Consider the following 16,249-nt stretch of genomic DNA (forward strand, 5'->3'; position numbering starts at 1 on the left):
CTGCCGCGCATCAGAAAAATAAAAAGATGCGTCTGTATGGCGCGTGCCAAGCAGAAACACGAAATTTCGTTTCATTTAAATGATCTGCGACATATACATCTTGTCCTCCATGGCCTCCAAAGCAAAGTTTGTCACTCGGTGTAGCTGTTCTGGAGTGCCATGACTTTTTCGGAAACTGAACTGCCACTTTGGAATAGCTTGGCTCACGCTTGGAAGTTTGAGGATGCGTTCTAATATTACCCTTTCCAACATTTTCCCTAGCGCAGGTAGAAGACTAATGGGCCTATATGCATCTACTTCAGTGGGTTGCTTTCCAGGCTTCGGAATCATCGTTATGATTGCAGATTTCCATTTGCTTGGAAAGTGTTCCAGCCTTAGAGGGCTATTGAACAGTAGGACTAAGAAAAGTACAGCTTTGATGGGAAGGAGTTTGAGCGTCCTGTTATCTAGGAGGTCCGCACCAGACGATTTTTTAGGTTTGAGCTTTTTGATCTGCTTTACTACCTCTTCCAAATTAACAGGGTTTGTGGGAAGGGTCATTTGAAAAGGTTGGTCCAACAGTGTTTGCACCCTGTTTCGGTGTTCTGTCGGAGTAAAATTCAATGGCTTAAATCTATCCTCTAAGCTGTTTGCAAAGATATAAGCCTTCTCCTGACTGGAGCCGCACCAACCACCAGCTGGATTTCTGATGGGAGCCTTTGGAATAACTTGTATTTTAAGGTTATTCATGAGTTTCCACAGCGAGTAGTTAGTCGATGCATCAGGACTTGCATTTTCCAGCATTTGATCAAAGTGGTCTTGTTTGTTTTTCACCAGAACTTTGTTAAGACGATTTGATAACCTTTTGTAAATGTTGTGGGCGCGTGCGTCTCCTGTTCTGAAAAATTCTCGTCTAGCTCTTCGTTTGAGATGTATGAGAACTGAAGCGTTTTGTGGAAGTACACTGCGTCTACTCTGGGTAGGAGAATTTCTGCTTCCTGGTGTAGCAAATGTCGCAGCCACGTGAATTTTGTCCATGAACATCACTATAGCATCTTCGATGTCTTCCGGATAATTTATGTCCATGTTTAGGTTAACGCTTCTGTCTAGGACATTCCTAAATGTTTCGACAGATGAGCCGGGAGCTAGTAAGGATTTCTTTCTGGATTTATATTGGGGAGAGTGGCTTAATGTTGCTACTTTAGGTAGGTGATCAGAAGATAGATCGTATTTTGTTTCAATTGAAAGTTTATTTATTGGCACCCCTTTTACAATAAAAAAGTCCAAAGCTGTTGGCGTCAGTCTAGTGTTAGATGAGTAAAAGGTAGGTTCACCTGTAGCTAGAACTTCGCTAGAACTAGTTATGAAGGCCTCGTGTAGTCGTTTTCCTCGACTGCATGCCCTTAGGTTGACCCACCATTGGTGCTTAGCATTGTAATCCCCTCCTGCTATACACTTGGGGCCCAATGTGATCAGTAGCTGATCAAAGTCGTTTTTAGTCCAACGCTTATTTGGAGGAAGATATAGGGAAGCTATTTTGATAGTACCACCACTCGTTGGTACATTGAGACTGGTGACTTGTAAATCAGTGCGCATTGTTGATATATTTTGACTATGGCGAATATGGGCTTTGATGAAGATTGCAGAACCGTCTTTTGCGGTGTTACTTGGATGATTGGCATAATATTGTTCATAGCCAGGAGTGTATACTTTTAGTCCAGGGCGCATATGAGTTTCAGTAATTAGCATGATGTCTATAGAGTGGGCAATAAGAAAAAGTCGAAGTTCTTCATTCTTCTGTACTAATCCTCTTGCGTTCCATAATCCGATTTTTAAGTGTTGAGACTATCTTTTTTTAGAAATCAGAACGTGGACTACGTCGCGAAAAGCTTTGTTGGACTCAATTGTTTCCATGACTAATTTAAAAAGTTGATCCAATCTGGCGTTAATGTCCAAGATTGCCTTCTCGAGAGTGGCAAGGTTCCTGTTAGAGTTTTATTGCTCCCCAGTATTTAGAGTGATTGTGTTCTTAGCAGGAACTGTAGTTGTTTTCAGCTTTAGTTCTTGTTATGTCAGCAAAGGAGACTCCATTTCTGACAGCTGACGACGACGCGTATTGTACATGGCGGATTTCATTATTTTTGTTAATGGTGTAGTTTGGTGGTCTAGGCCATGGCTTTAATTTTTTGCTCAATTCTATTCTGACTTTGCAGCCTTTAAAACTGGCAGGGTGATTCTCCATGCAGTTTGCACATACGTGTTGATTGTTTAGGTGTGTCTCACATTATTTAGAACCGGTAGGATGCTCACCCGCACAATTCCCGCAAACTGGGCTTAAATGACAGCGATTGCGGGCCAAAATCTTGGCGATTGTAACATTGAGCTATGTCCTTGTTGCGAGTAGCCTTCTCCACTGTAACCCTGTGCCTTCCAATACGGCTTACTTTTAGAGACTCGGCCACATTCGGAGTTGGCTTAAGATTGACAAAGAACAGATTTTGTCTAGTTTGTGCATTAATGGCTTCTTCGTCGTCATTTCCACCAGCCAAGATTTTATTCCAGCCAGGCTCCCTTGGGGAGTAGATGTTCAGTACAACGAAGCCTTTGTCTGTGAAGCAGCGCTCTATTTCTTCTCTTGGGACAGTTGTATGTTCTTCAGCACCAGCCCATATGGTTTTTCCTCACGGAGGTGATGATGCCAAAACTGGCAATTCAGGGCAGTCAAGTTACGAACCACACTTCTGAATGACGTAGCATCTGCTGTGTAGATTCGAGAGATTCCCGATCTGGAGGTACGTATGTCGTATTTTTCTTCAGAGATTATCTGGTTGAGGGTGCTTTCTAGCTTACTGATACTGTTAATATTAGGAACACATATTGTGGAGTAGGTTTTGGAGCTGCCGTTTGAAGCGGCTGGTCAATATTTGAGTTGTCAGCGCTAAATTCAATAGATTCCTGATCAGTATCCATATCTTCGATAAGGCTTATTTCTTCAGCTAAAGGTGCGAAACGGTTTTTTTGTTTTGTTTTTCCCTTAGACGCACGGGAAATGGTTTCTATGCTTTTTTTCAATATTGTAGGATCTTTTCCAGAATCGGTAGGGTTCCGCTTCCTGTGTCTAGAAGGGGGGATGGTCTGAAACGAGCACCACAGACGGGAAACGTCTGGTGAAGTAGTATAACCTGTGGACATAACTGAAGCAGTTCTTGTCGAAACAGTACTTGTCGGAGCAGTACTTGTCGAAACTCCCACAGTGTACGTTGTTGTTGTTGAACAAGCAAGAGAAGTGGTAACTGTATTAGTTACTGTTGAAGCAGAGCTGGTTTTACCAAGACTTCCTTGTGAAAGGCCAAAAGAATCGTATTGCCTTGAGGCAATCATGGCCCGGTTCAGCTCTTCCGAAAGCGGTGGACTAGAAGGTGTGTTTTTATCCATTTAATAAATAACTAAATTTTCAACTTGGAAAAAATAGAAATCATTTTCTTATCTCACGCCAGCCTGTGTGTGAGATACAAGTCACCAGCCCAATGGGCAGGGTCGTTTTCAGTTTCACTCTGGTGTTTACTGTTTTTGAGAAGTCGACAGAGAGATGGGCCCAATGGGCACAAATTGCAAGTTTAACGCATCTTATCCACTGTTTTTTGTTGTTGTCCATATGCCGACTCTGCAAGGCAGAGTCCAAAGTTTAGGAAGCGTGCTGTTTTGCACAGCAACGACTGCAGGTTTGCGGCTAAAGTTAAAGATATTTATAAACTTATTTTCGAAATTTTTATTTGATTTTGATCACCGAACTTTACTGACGTATCGATCGAATGATTGTTTATAATTATGCGAGAATAAATGATAGTTGGTATTTTTTTGTGTATATTGTTGAGAATCAAATAATAAATATATAATATAGCCGTGTTCAAAAAAATAGCAGTGCTTGAGACCTGCGAGTTTAAGATAAAAAGTTCCTATGATTTACAATTTTAATGGTCTAATTTTTTTGCTAATATCGTTAGGTATTTAATTTCAAACAATTTAGCAAATGTTTCACTTTTATTTCTTCAATATTTTCGAAAATATAGATTAAAACAACATAATGGGCAGAAATTCAGGTGTTCACATAAATAGCAGTACTATGAAAAAATAGTAAAAAAATCAACTTGACTTAGAACGAACTTAGTTTTTCTTTTTAATGTGTTAATTAGGGCCTTATACTTGGTTGGATAGCCTTTGTTAGCCAGCACAGCCTTACACCCACGCGAAATGGAGTCCACCAGGTCCTGGCAACGTTCGAGGGGTATTTTTGACCATGCATCCTGCACAACTTGCCAAATCTGAGCCTTAGACATCGGGAAGTTTTTCGACACATATTGGTTAATGTCCCCCACAGGTTTTCAATCGGGTTTAAATAGAAAGATGATGCTGTCCACGGCATTACATCTATTCTATTTTGGGTGATCCTATTCTTAGCCGATTTGCTTCTGCGTTTCGTATCTTTATCCTGTTGGAATGTCTATTTTAAGGGCATATTATATTCAGAATATGACAGTAAGACATCACTAAGTATATTTGCATATGCGTTTTGGTCTATAATACCATAAATTATATGTTATAGACTCATACCATTGTAAAAAAAACAAGCCCATACCAGAATTTTCGGTCCACCATGATTGAAAGTCATCAGTGGGTGTTTTGGGTGGTACTCCGTGTTTGGAGGTCATCAGATATACTGTAGTGAACCAGTTCCACCAAATAGCACTAAGTTTGACCCATCAATCCAAAGGATATTACGCCATTTGGAGACTGGCCAGATTAGGTAGGTTAGGTAGGTTTTAGGGAAGCTTAACCTTGCCTTAATATGCCTAGGGCTAAGTAGGAGATCCTTTCGTGGACTCCTCGCACTTAAATTTTGATTCAGTAGTCATCTCTGAATAGTAACGTCGCTGATACCTAAGTTCAGCTCAGACTTTATGTCCCTAACGGATGCAAAAGGATAGACTTTGCTCTAACGAACTATGCGCCGATCCTCTCTATCTGTGCATTTACCAATGGTACCACGGTTTGCGGGCTTCCATTCATATTTAATGGCATTGTATACCATTTTGGCAGAACATTCAAGGGTTTTTTGAATGCCCTTATATGTTTTTCCTTCCTTTCTAAGCTTAAAAATTGACATTCTTTTCTCGTGGGAAGAGTGGTGTCCTTTACCTACTAAAATATAATTTTTTTATTTTATTTTTAATTTATTGCCCTTTTAAATATACGAATTAACTTAACCAAACTTACTTTTTAGAAAATATTGATAATTTCGGGACTTTACGTTGGTCAAAACCAGACACTGCTATTCTTATGAACAGCCTAAAAGTTGTGATTTTGCTCAAGAATGCAAATAAAAAAATAATAATATGAAAAACTATCGGGGTTTTCTTTTTTCCCTATCTATTTTACAAAAATAAGTGGAATAAAAAGTGGATTCCGAAAAGGGATGTGGAATTTTTTAGCTTCCGTATTTTTTAGCTTCCGTCGCACTGCTATTTTTTTGAACACAGCTGTATACATACATACATATACATATATGTATGTATATGTACATCACTTTGTATTTTTAATTTTATTTAAATTGAATACTTTTTAGTATTTAATTTTTTCTTATATTATTTAATCTAACTACGAATACATTTTTAGAGTGTGCGCGTTTAAACTTTCGGGTTAAATTTAAAAAAGAACAGTTTATTTAAATTAACCTTAACTAACTATTGTGCACTTTGAAATTTTCTGTGTATTCGTATATTTTCAAAGTATTCGTGGAAAATTTCACGCTATTAATTTCAGCTCATCTGGGGCGGTTGATCGATCTTTAGTCGAGGATTTAAAATATGAGGTAGTTTTAGTTACATAAATTTATATATATACACTGAGATAAATAACGAAGAGAAATCAACTTAATAACCAACAAAATTTTTTTTCCAATTATACACCAGGAAAAATCATGAAAGCTAAATGAACAAAATTAAATAAATTTAAAATTGTTCTTTTTATTTATTTTTTGAATTTGCTTCCCGTATGATTTAAAAAAAAATGCAAATGAATACACTACGAACAATTTATTGGACCGTAATGATATTGCGGAAGTGGGCAATTAAATATGAAAAAAAATCTAAGCCGAAAAATCTAACCGAATCGGTTACTTTTATCTATTTCTATTTAATTATAACATTCTTCTATAACTTTTATACACTTTTTTTTTTTTGGATTTACAAAAAACTGACATTAACTGACATTTATACTTAAGTTACTTGCCATATATGTTGGCCGGTTTAATGATAACTGTGTGCTACATGAGTTGGCCGGTTATGTTGTTATGTGCTAGAAAAACGAAATATTGACTAGTAATAATTCAAATGAAATGTAATTATTCTAAGAAAGAGCAGTATATCGAAATTGTTTTTGTTGTGTATCCGTACAAGGTTGAGTTCCAACTGTTTAATTAATAAGTATTTACACGACATTATGTAAGTTGGTGGTAATCAGAGTCTTATGAAATAGATACAAAGATAAATGTTAAGGAATTAAGAGATGTTTGTTGATGTTCTAAAAAAAAAATGTATTATGAGTTATCTACAAACTGTAAACGCACGAGGACGTGTGTAGGTCAGGAAGGCCGTGTCGTATATTCCTTTTTAATTTTAAATTATAACGTACATTTTGTATTTGCTAAAAGTTGGACATATTGTTTTGTTTGGGTATTTCTTCTGTATTCATAAAGCGAGGCAGAAATAGTTTCTGTCAACGCAGCCTGTCATGGGCATGAATGGGACGCATAGAGTCCGTTAAAACTCACCACAGTGTGTCTGTGTATAGGCGTATGAATGAGAATGAGAATGGGCAACGCTTAGTTTTAGTCATTCTTGGTGATGAAATAAAGAGGGATAGTCATGCCACGTGCCAGAAAGCGTTTCGTTGAGGAAACAGAGGAGGAGTCTTGTAACGAGGAGTCTACAGACGTTGGATCGACATCAGAAGTGGGGTCTCCCAAGCCTCACAACTGTGGAAACAACCTGCAAACACTCTTGGAGTAGCAAAATCACACCTTTGCGGAAATCCTACAGGCTATGCAGCGAACGCAAACAGTGCCAAATGACGCAGTAGCTTAGTGCTTCCAAAAGTAAACCCCGATCGCACTAGTTCAGACGGAGCATCTGAAAATCAACTAAATGGCAGCTCTCTCGTTATGGCTCTCAGCAAGGCGCGTCTCGTTAGTTATCCCTAACATGCTTTCCGGGAATCAAATGGATGCAGTTTCGGAAGTTGTTTTTGCACAATTATGCAGGAACTGAGACATTGGCCGCAATAGTTATGAATTTGCTGGATGGACGCGAAAAAGAAGAAGATTAAAAGTCACTGGATGTGAAACAAATTTTAGTTTCGGTTGTGCTGGCGCATGCAACTTGTTTTGATAAGCGACTCGGAACGAGCTGCATCAGGAATTAAAAGCCTATTCCTATGGTACCACGTCAGCACCATAAGCGAGAAGAGTCAAGACATTCCCTCACATCAAATGCCAAAAACTTGGTCATAAACAGGCTGAGTGTCGTTTAAATAAGGATGCAACTCAAAGCCATAATTCTGCTGGTCAACGTTCTGACTGTACTGAAAGTAAACACCTGTCAACCTTCACCTGTTTCAAATGTGGAATAGTTGGGACATGTGGCCAGCGTATGCCCCGGATAATGTGGTGAGTCCAACTACAACCAAAAATAATATTGTGAAGGACGTCAATATATGCAAAGTACTGGAGCCTGTGGGAACGCTGTAGCAGTATGGTGAGTCGTTCCGATTTTATTTTGATTCTAAAGCAGAATGCTCGCTGATTAGGGAGGCTGCTACAATGAGTCTATCCGGAACTAGGAAAGGCAACGTAGTTGTATTAAGAGGCATTGGAAACAGTACGGTTTGTAGTACTACTCAGATATTGGCAAATGTTACATTAAGCGAACACACATTCGAAATTTTATTCCATGTAGTTTTAGATGATTACATTAAGTATGATATCTTAAGTGGGCGAAAAATATTGAGCCGAGGTATCGGTGTTTCAATAACATCTAACCCTCTAATTATATTTAGTAAAAAGCCCGTTTCACCTGTTTTGATTCCTGAATGTAACTTTGATTTCACTAATGTCGATACTAATTTACGTGGATAGACAAAGATAAATTGTTATCTTTATTACTAGACTACTGAAGTTCATTCTTAAGTGGTATTCCACAAAGCCGCGTGTCTACGGGACAATTAGAGATTCGTTTAATTGATCCAAACAAGACAGTCCAAAGACGCCCATATAAATTGAGTGTGGAGGAGAAAAAGAAAGTTAGATATTTGATTCAACAATTAGCACTCATCAAACATTTTAAGACCCAGTTCCTCTCCGTTAACGAGTCCAACACTACTGGTTAAAAAGAAAAACGGTACAGACCTTCTCTGTGTCGACTACAGAGAATTAAATTCGAACACAGGTTCCGATAAATATCCGTTGCCACTTATTTTGATCTGAGCTAGGTTGAGTGGCGCTAAGTTTTTCTCGTGTTTAGATATGTCAAATGGATTTAATCAGATCATTCATTCTTAATCATTAATCATTCTTAGACTCCAGGGGGACAATATGAATTTATGGCAATGCCTTTTGGGCTTAAAAATGTCTCTTCTGTTTTTCAAAGAGCGCTAAATTGTGATTTAGGTGATCTTAACCATGAATATGTCATTGTTTATGTTATGGACTATGTACTAATAGCTGCCAGCACTAAGGAAAAAGCTTTCGATAGATTACAGGTAGTTTTGCAAACACTTATTATCCCTAACACAGTTGAGACAGTTTATTGGGCTAGCTTCGTACTTTCGCCAGTTTGTGCCTAAGTTCTCGCAATTGCTAAAACCTCTTTATGCTTTAACATCGATATGCCATATCATTTGCATGGAATAGAGAGCACGAGCAAATACGAAAGAAAGTAATTACAATTTTGACTAATGAACCTGTTTTTATAATATTTGATTCACAGTTTCCTATTGAGCTTCTTACAGATGCCAGTCCAGACGGATATGGAACTATTTTGTTACACAAAAAAGAAAGCAAGCCTCGTGTGATTGAGTACTTCAGTAAACTGGCGTCTCCCGAAGAATCCATTCATACGAGTTGGAGACGTTGACTGTTTATAACTCTATAAAGTATTTTCGCCATTTTTACAGCTAGAGTCCTTCGCTGGTGGTCTTACATGCAGACGTTCGATTTTGGTATAGAATAAAGACCAGGTGCACGTATGGCTCACGTTGACTTTCTTTCCCGAAATCCTATACCTAAAGGCAATTTAAAGCCTATCGATATAGTTGAAAAACACATTAATTTGACAGAGATCTCTGACAATTGGTTACTAGCCGAACAGCAAAAAGATGAACAGGTATCGTCTATGGTTTCTAAGTTGCGTAATAACGAACTTAGGAATATTATATCGAAAGATTCAAAGGAACGGGAATACCCCTTGCCATCCTATTATACCAAAGTCGTTTAGGTGGTCTGCTGTTAATAATGTGTATGAGTACCCTTAATAAAATGTATGAGTACTATTGGTTTGAGAAAATGTCAAAATATGATTGTAAATTTGTTGACAAACTGCATCACTTGTAGTTTATTAAAACCATCATCTGGCAAAATTCAAGTTGAATTGGATCCGATTCCAATGATCGATATACCGTACCATACCATAGATATTGACATAACAGGGAAGCTTAGCGGTAAAAATGACCAAAATGATTGTGATGTTAGATGCATTTACTTAATTTGTTTACTTTTCCCATACAATAAAGTTGGATACAGATAGTTGCATTTAGGCCGTCTAATATCATTATTTGGTGTCCTTTCTCGTTTAGTTGCTGATCAAGGCCGTAGTTTCTCTGGCTCTATGTTTAGAGATTTTTGTTCTGCTCAAAAAATTTATCTTCACTTAAATGCAACTGGCGCTAGTCGTGTCAATGGTCAGGTGGACCGTGTTATGAGTACACTTAAATCATTGGTAACTGTAGCTGAAACAGGACAGGGGTCTTGGCAGGACGCTGTGGGTGAGGTTCAATTGGCTGTTAATTGAACGCCCAACAGAGTGACTAAAGTAAGCCTATTAGAGTTACTCATTGGTAAAGAAGCAAGACCATTTGGTCTTGTACCTGTTGTTGAAAAAGTAACTACTGTTGATGTCCCAGTAGTAAGAGCAATGGCAATGGAAAAGAATTCTTGGTAGTTGACATTACAGGGTGATCTGTATAAACATGAATAATAATCGCTCATATAAGTGTTCCCATGAGTTTTTTCAAAACTCATTCTCTCTCTCTTTGAGGATAAAAAAGAGGTCCTGAAAAGAACCGTTATCTTTTTAATTCTGCTTTGTTTTATTTTCGGCGAAAAATTGAACACGTATTTTGCAGCATCAGATTAGCGCCCCCAATACAGTTTTAAATATCTTCCATAATTTGAAATGTAGGACAACAAAATGTTGTATGCTCTTAAATTGAAAAGTTTGAAAAAAAGTACAACTGAGTTTTGCTCGAGCTCATATGACCTGGAGGAACCAGACGGCTATAGTCATCACTATAATGATTTGCGTAAAGAGGAGCACATTGGGTTGGAAGTGTCATGGTATGGGGCGCTGTATCCTATTATTGCCCCTGTGAATTGCAGTTTTTAACGCCAAAAATGATCGCGAAAGATTAAAATAGTGTATTAAAAAATGTATTAGTTTGTATATTTATTTGTATACTTTAAAAACGTTTTTGGAAATCTAGAATATCATTTTCAGCACATGGATTCAAAGCGAAAATGTAAAAGTACTGGAATTTCGCGTTCGCATTCACTCTAGCTGAGTACGGGGTACCTGATAGTTGGGGAACTCGAGTATAGCATTATGTCTTGTTTTTTACTTGTAAAAATTATTGGTTGATTTCGGTTCGGTTTTAATTCCGAATATATCTACGCACTTGTGCATATTTCGTTCCGAATTCCTTTGAGTTGTGGTGGAAAATTCTTGTTTAGTTTATGATTTACTTGTTGTTTGTAAAGTATCTGTCGGATATTATTATTTTGTCTGTTATTGGTATAGTTGTTGTTGTTAGTGTTTCCATTATAGGCTTCATGCCGGTTGGTTCTTCTGTAATTTCCTTCTCCACTATTGTAGTTATTGGACTGGTTATGACTTCTGTAGTGTCAGTTATTTTGGTAATAGCTGTTTTGGTAGTAGTTACTACGATTGTTTCATCTACCACAATAATTACATAGATAGTTATTACCGCGATAGGGCTGACCCTTCTGGTAAAAAGAATTGACTGGTCATTTCCTGTCATGTCGTTGCTCTATATATTTTGTGACCGCTTCGTTCATAGTCGAAATTGCCAGATGTCAGGATTGTCTTTATCGCGTTATTGGCTTTCTTTGTACTGAATTTGTCAGAATGTTCGGCTGTTAAACCTTTATCTACGTAGTATGCTTCAAGTTTCTTTTTTAAAATATCAATCTTAGATATGAATTTTTCTGATCAAAAGTCTGATCAAAAATATTGATACTTTAGACCTTTTATAATTTGTCTCTCTGCTCGTGTATAAGTGTACTTGCGATATTAAAACTGTGTACTAATATTCGGGCATGTTTATTTATGGTGACCTGTTGAATCTGTCCATTCTTGCTGAGACATTTATACGATTTGTCAAATGTCGTTTTAGTCTCCTTAAGATCTTTTATAATGGTTTACCAGTCCATTTATATCTTTTAAAGTGATATAGGTTACCTTTGTAAGGGAACCAACAATGTTGTTGTTTCTGCGAGATACCCAATATCCTCAGTGATTTCTTTAATAGTTACGTAAGGTTATATGGACAAATCTATTGTTTTTTCTAATGTTTCCTCAATTGTCTTTGACATATGACTGTTCTTTTTTGTATATTTTTTTACCATAAATTATGGTGCCATTATTATTATTTTTATATTTTATATTTTTCTTTGAAATTTTTTTGTTATTTAATTTTTAACAAAATCACATATTTTTTTTGAGAACTTGTGTAAGTCGACCTACTTTTAATTCTTCTTTTGGTTAAACATTTGTTGTGAATCATACAATACTTAACAATTAAATATCCAGTTAATGAAAGGTATTAGCAACAATATGTTGATTCTACTTTATTTGTTACATTTTCTAATGCCATTTTTGGTAAATCAATGTTATATTTCTTAAATCTGTAACGAATAACGTTGAGCTGGTGGTATTCCCTGCCGCTAAGCCCGCACGCACTTAGTCCTCGTCCTCGTCGTCGTGGTCTCCTTCTGAGGTTGCAGAATATACGAATTAAGATTCTATGCGTGCTCACTCGACACTAGTGGTAGTTATGCAAAATGAATATATGGATAGAAAGGGAGTTTCTTTCAGTGCACACCCCCAGATATCACCCTGCCCACCTTGTCATGGCCAATGCGATACCAAATTTATTCTGAGTTTGCCCTTTTATATGGAGGTCAGAATGGAGTTAAAAATTGTTGTTTCTGCTTAAACATTACAAATGGATTTTATTTAATAAGTGTAAATAAAAACGACAATTCTAAGACAAACTTAAATACCTTTCGCATTTTTTCTGAATTCTGCACCTAATGTAAGCCGTTCTAACTCTATTAATAATTGTGCACTTGTGCGATTCTTCAATGCGATTATTTTTTTTTTATTTTTACTAATGAGGGCGTGGCAGGACAGACGGACATGGCTAGATCAACTCGGCTATTGATCCTGATCAAGTATATATATACTTTATATAGCCGAAAACGCTTCTGTTACATACTTTTTATCGAATCTAGTATCCTCTACGAGTAACGGGTATAAAAATGTTGTTGCTAAAACTTCGTGTAGCGCTTCTTGAAATCTTTGGTTGGTGTTGCAGTTGGATGATAGAGCCTTACCGAAACGTAACGCGATAGGGCGCCCTCCTTCGGGAATCCAGTTGGGCGATTTGACCGCTTGAATTATCCCGGTTCGCTCCGGGTTTACTCTTAAATGGCCCGAAATATCTGTGTGTGAAATTATTAGAAACAGTGAGTTCAAAGGTTAGGTTTCACGTAAAGGGTGCCGACATAAAGGGCCCCGGATAATATTACATTGGAAATCCGGTAATAAACATTCCGTGGAGCCAGTCTGCAGAAACCTCGACGCCGGAAATTCAGATATATTTTTTTGGAAACTTACTTGTTCACTATTCTAGGAAGTCACCATCATCTGCCCCGAGGCAAATCCGATGCCGCCGGTGAGTCAGTTCCAAACCTTCGAATAGCCGAGCGCAGGGATGGCCGTGTTTCTCGGAGTATTCTACAAGGACAACCTCCCTTGACTCCCGTATATTCCTTGTACAGTCCGAAGGCGTCGACCGCCACGATTGTTTACAGAGGCTATAAACCGCTGGTGCTAGGATATTTTATTAAATTAAGCTTAGTTATTGTGTAAATTATTTTGTAACGCTTACCTGAATTTGTCACTCAATCCAGAGTCAATAGCGAGTCCGAATTGTCGGCGTCGTGCCATTCAACTTTGGGTCGCGAAAAGCTGGTTAGCCTGACAGAGGAAACAACAACACACACGTTTAGTTGCGTATCCCTTCTGATCCCTTGGAGCTCCTCAGGGTTAGGTGACCCAACATACGTGAATACGTCAATAGTAAAAAAAAGCAGTCGACGATCCAGGGTAATAGCTACGTGATGAGGGATTAAGAGAAAAAGAAAGAATTTAAGAGTTAGTCAATAATGATATTTATGTAATATTAGTGTAATATTTATTTATTATATCAAAGTTAAGTTTAAGAGTATTTACAAATATGTAATATTTAACCGACTGAACTTCACGCAACACTACTTCTACTTTCAACGACTGTCCGACTTGACTAATCGTTTCTGAAGAACCGACCGACTTATTCGCTTTTCCACAACTCTTCTACTTGACTTCTTGGCTACGACTCCCCTCTACCTTCACGATCTGCAACTTCTTCTTCGATCATTGCTTACATTTATGTGTAATAAAACAAGAAAGCATACCAGAATGTTTAAGTGAGTGTTCTCTGTAGGGGAGATGGAGACGTCTTAGTCGTCTTGAGCGACTTTGACGTGTGGATAATAGGTGATGTCCACAAATCCTTCGGGCATCCTAGGTATGGTGGGTGCGCGTGGTCATAACATCTGCGACCACCAGAACTGTACGATTTTATCGTTTATGTTAATTTAATTCGTTTGTTTACCTTTTTCTTTTTATCAGATCGTATGTAGAGTCGTGAAGCGTCGGTAGTTATCGATGTTTATGTTGCGAGCTGTGTGGCACGGAGAAAACACTGCCCTGACAAAAGCCTGAGCTAGCGGCACTGCCACTAAGGAAAAAAAGCAGTTCGTAACTCTTTCCTTCGTTGTATACACATGCATCGCTTATGTGGTTCGATTGTGGGAATTTGCTGACTCTTGCACTCCACATAAATTTTGTCATTGTATAAACATTTTTTAACGAATTTAATTATTATGCTTTATAATTTGTATTATGCGTGAATAAATGTTAAATTTTATTTATTTTTGGTTTTGTGTATATTTTTGAAAATGAAATAATAAAAATATGTGTGTTATTTCTTATATATTATATATCATATATATATTGTCTTACTATGCATTATGATTAAAAAAGCATTAATCTATTTTAATGTACTTTTTGTTTTTAGTTTTTATTTTTATATTATTATATTTTCATTGTTTTCTACACTTTCTATTTTATTTGGTACAGTGTACTTAAAATCTAATTTGTGACCTGTCTCGTTTGTTAGCAAGACTTGATCTCCTATTTTTAGTTGAAAATCTTTGTTTCCTTTTATTAACTATAAAAGCTAGAAGGTTGAGATTTAGCATTCCAATTATTTTGACAAAGACACATCCCAAGTTTGTTGACCTATGTTGCCACCCCCACAAACCGTACAAAACTGCCACGCTCACACTTTTAAAAAATGCATTGATATTTTGTAAATTTCTATCGTTTTCCAAAACGCTAACGCCCTAAACCGACCAAAAATGCCACGCCCACATTTTTGAAATATTGTTAGATATTTTTTCATAATTTTATTAGTATTGTAAATTTTTATCGATCTCTCTCTACTCTAACTCACTAACCTTTGAACTCACTGTTTCTAATAATTTCACACATATTCCAAATCCTCTCCCGCATTGGGCCATCGGACATATTTCGGGACATTTAAGAGTAATCCCAGAGCGAACCGGGATAATTCCCAAGGGAGGGCGCCACTGACTGTTTGAAGTCCGAATGCCCATCGTCCATATGAACGTCGAGATCTCAGGAACTATAAAAGCTAGAAGTTGAGATTCAGCACACAAATTTTAGAGACAAAGACGCAACGCAAGTTTGTTGAGCTATGTTGATACGTCCACATCAACGCCCTAAAACCGCACACAACTGCCACGCCCACATATTTGAACAATTTATGGATATTTTTTCATAATTAAATTAGACTTAAATTTCTATCGATTTGCCAAATGACTTTTTGCCACGCTCACGCTATGGATATTATGGATATTACTTCATAATTTTATTAGTCTTGTAAACTTTTAGCGATTTGCAAAAAAACTATTTGCAACGCCCACTCTAACGCCCTAAAACCGCAAGAAACTGACTTTTATAATTTATTACTAGCGGCCCTTCCCAGTGCAAGAATACGCATTAATAATTTAATAATTTAATTCTGTTGGAGTTCTGCGTTTTAATCTTCTTGGTTCCAACTCTGTCATCGGTATTTGTCAGGAGTACAAGCATAAGTGATGCAACCAGAGGCCTACAGGAATATGTGACGGCCTTCGAGAAGTGGGCAACGGAATGGAATATCGGCATTCATTGCAGCAAATGTGCTTGCGTCACATTCACAAAAAGGCCTTTGAACTGCTCTGGAATTTCCATGCTCGGCTCCACACTTCGACACGAGTCCTTCTACAAATACCTCGGGGTGATTTTGGACAGAGGACTAACGTTTCAAAGACATACGACTATGATCAAGTAAGCAGTACTTTCAAAGGCTGCAAAAATGTCGTGGCTCTTATCGCCGAAGAAACAAACTCACATTGGCAAATAAAGTTCGCCTGTATAAATCCATCCATCCGTTGCAAATATACGGAATTACGGCCAGAACTAATCTGAATAAAATAAGAGTTGCTCAAAGTAAAGTAGTTAGATCACTA

General features: G+C 37.5%; 1 protein-coding gene across 5 annotated transcripts in view; it reads left to right on the top strand.

Moving 5' to 3' along the window:
- The window catches only part of LOC117138506 (coiled-coil domain-containing protein 40), a 75,563-nt gene that overhangs the window by 22,840 nt on the left and 36,474 nt on the right, over positions 1–16,249 (top strand). Inside the window, exon 3 of one of the 5 annotated variants that reach the window (XM_033300643.1) lies at positions 14,283–14,553. The exons of 2 other annotated variants lie outside the window; for them this stretch is intronic. In XM_033300643.1, the coding sequence (XP_033156534.1) occupies positions 14,283–14,293 (11 nt within the window). In that variant the 3' untranslated portion in view covers positions 14,294–14,553. Of the gene's footprint in view, positions 1–6,910; positions 7,703–7,732; positions 7,791–14,282; positions 14,554–16,249 lie in introns of those variants that run through there. 2 more of the 5 variants (XM_033300640.1, XM_033300641.1) reach the window with 2 other exon arrangements.

Source organism: Drosophila mauritiana, chromosome 2R (assembly GCF_004382145.1).
Source record: "Drosophila mauritiana strain mau12 chromosome 2R, ASM438214v1, whole genome shotgun sequence".
Taxonomy (NCBI): Eukaryota; Metazoa; Arthropoda; class Insecta; order Diptera; family Drosophilidae; genus Drosophila; species Drosophila mauritiana.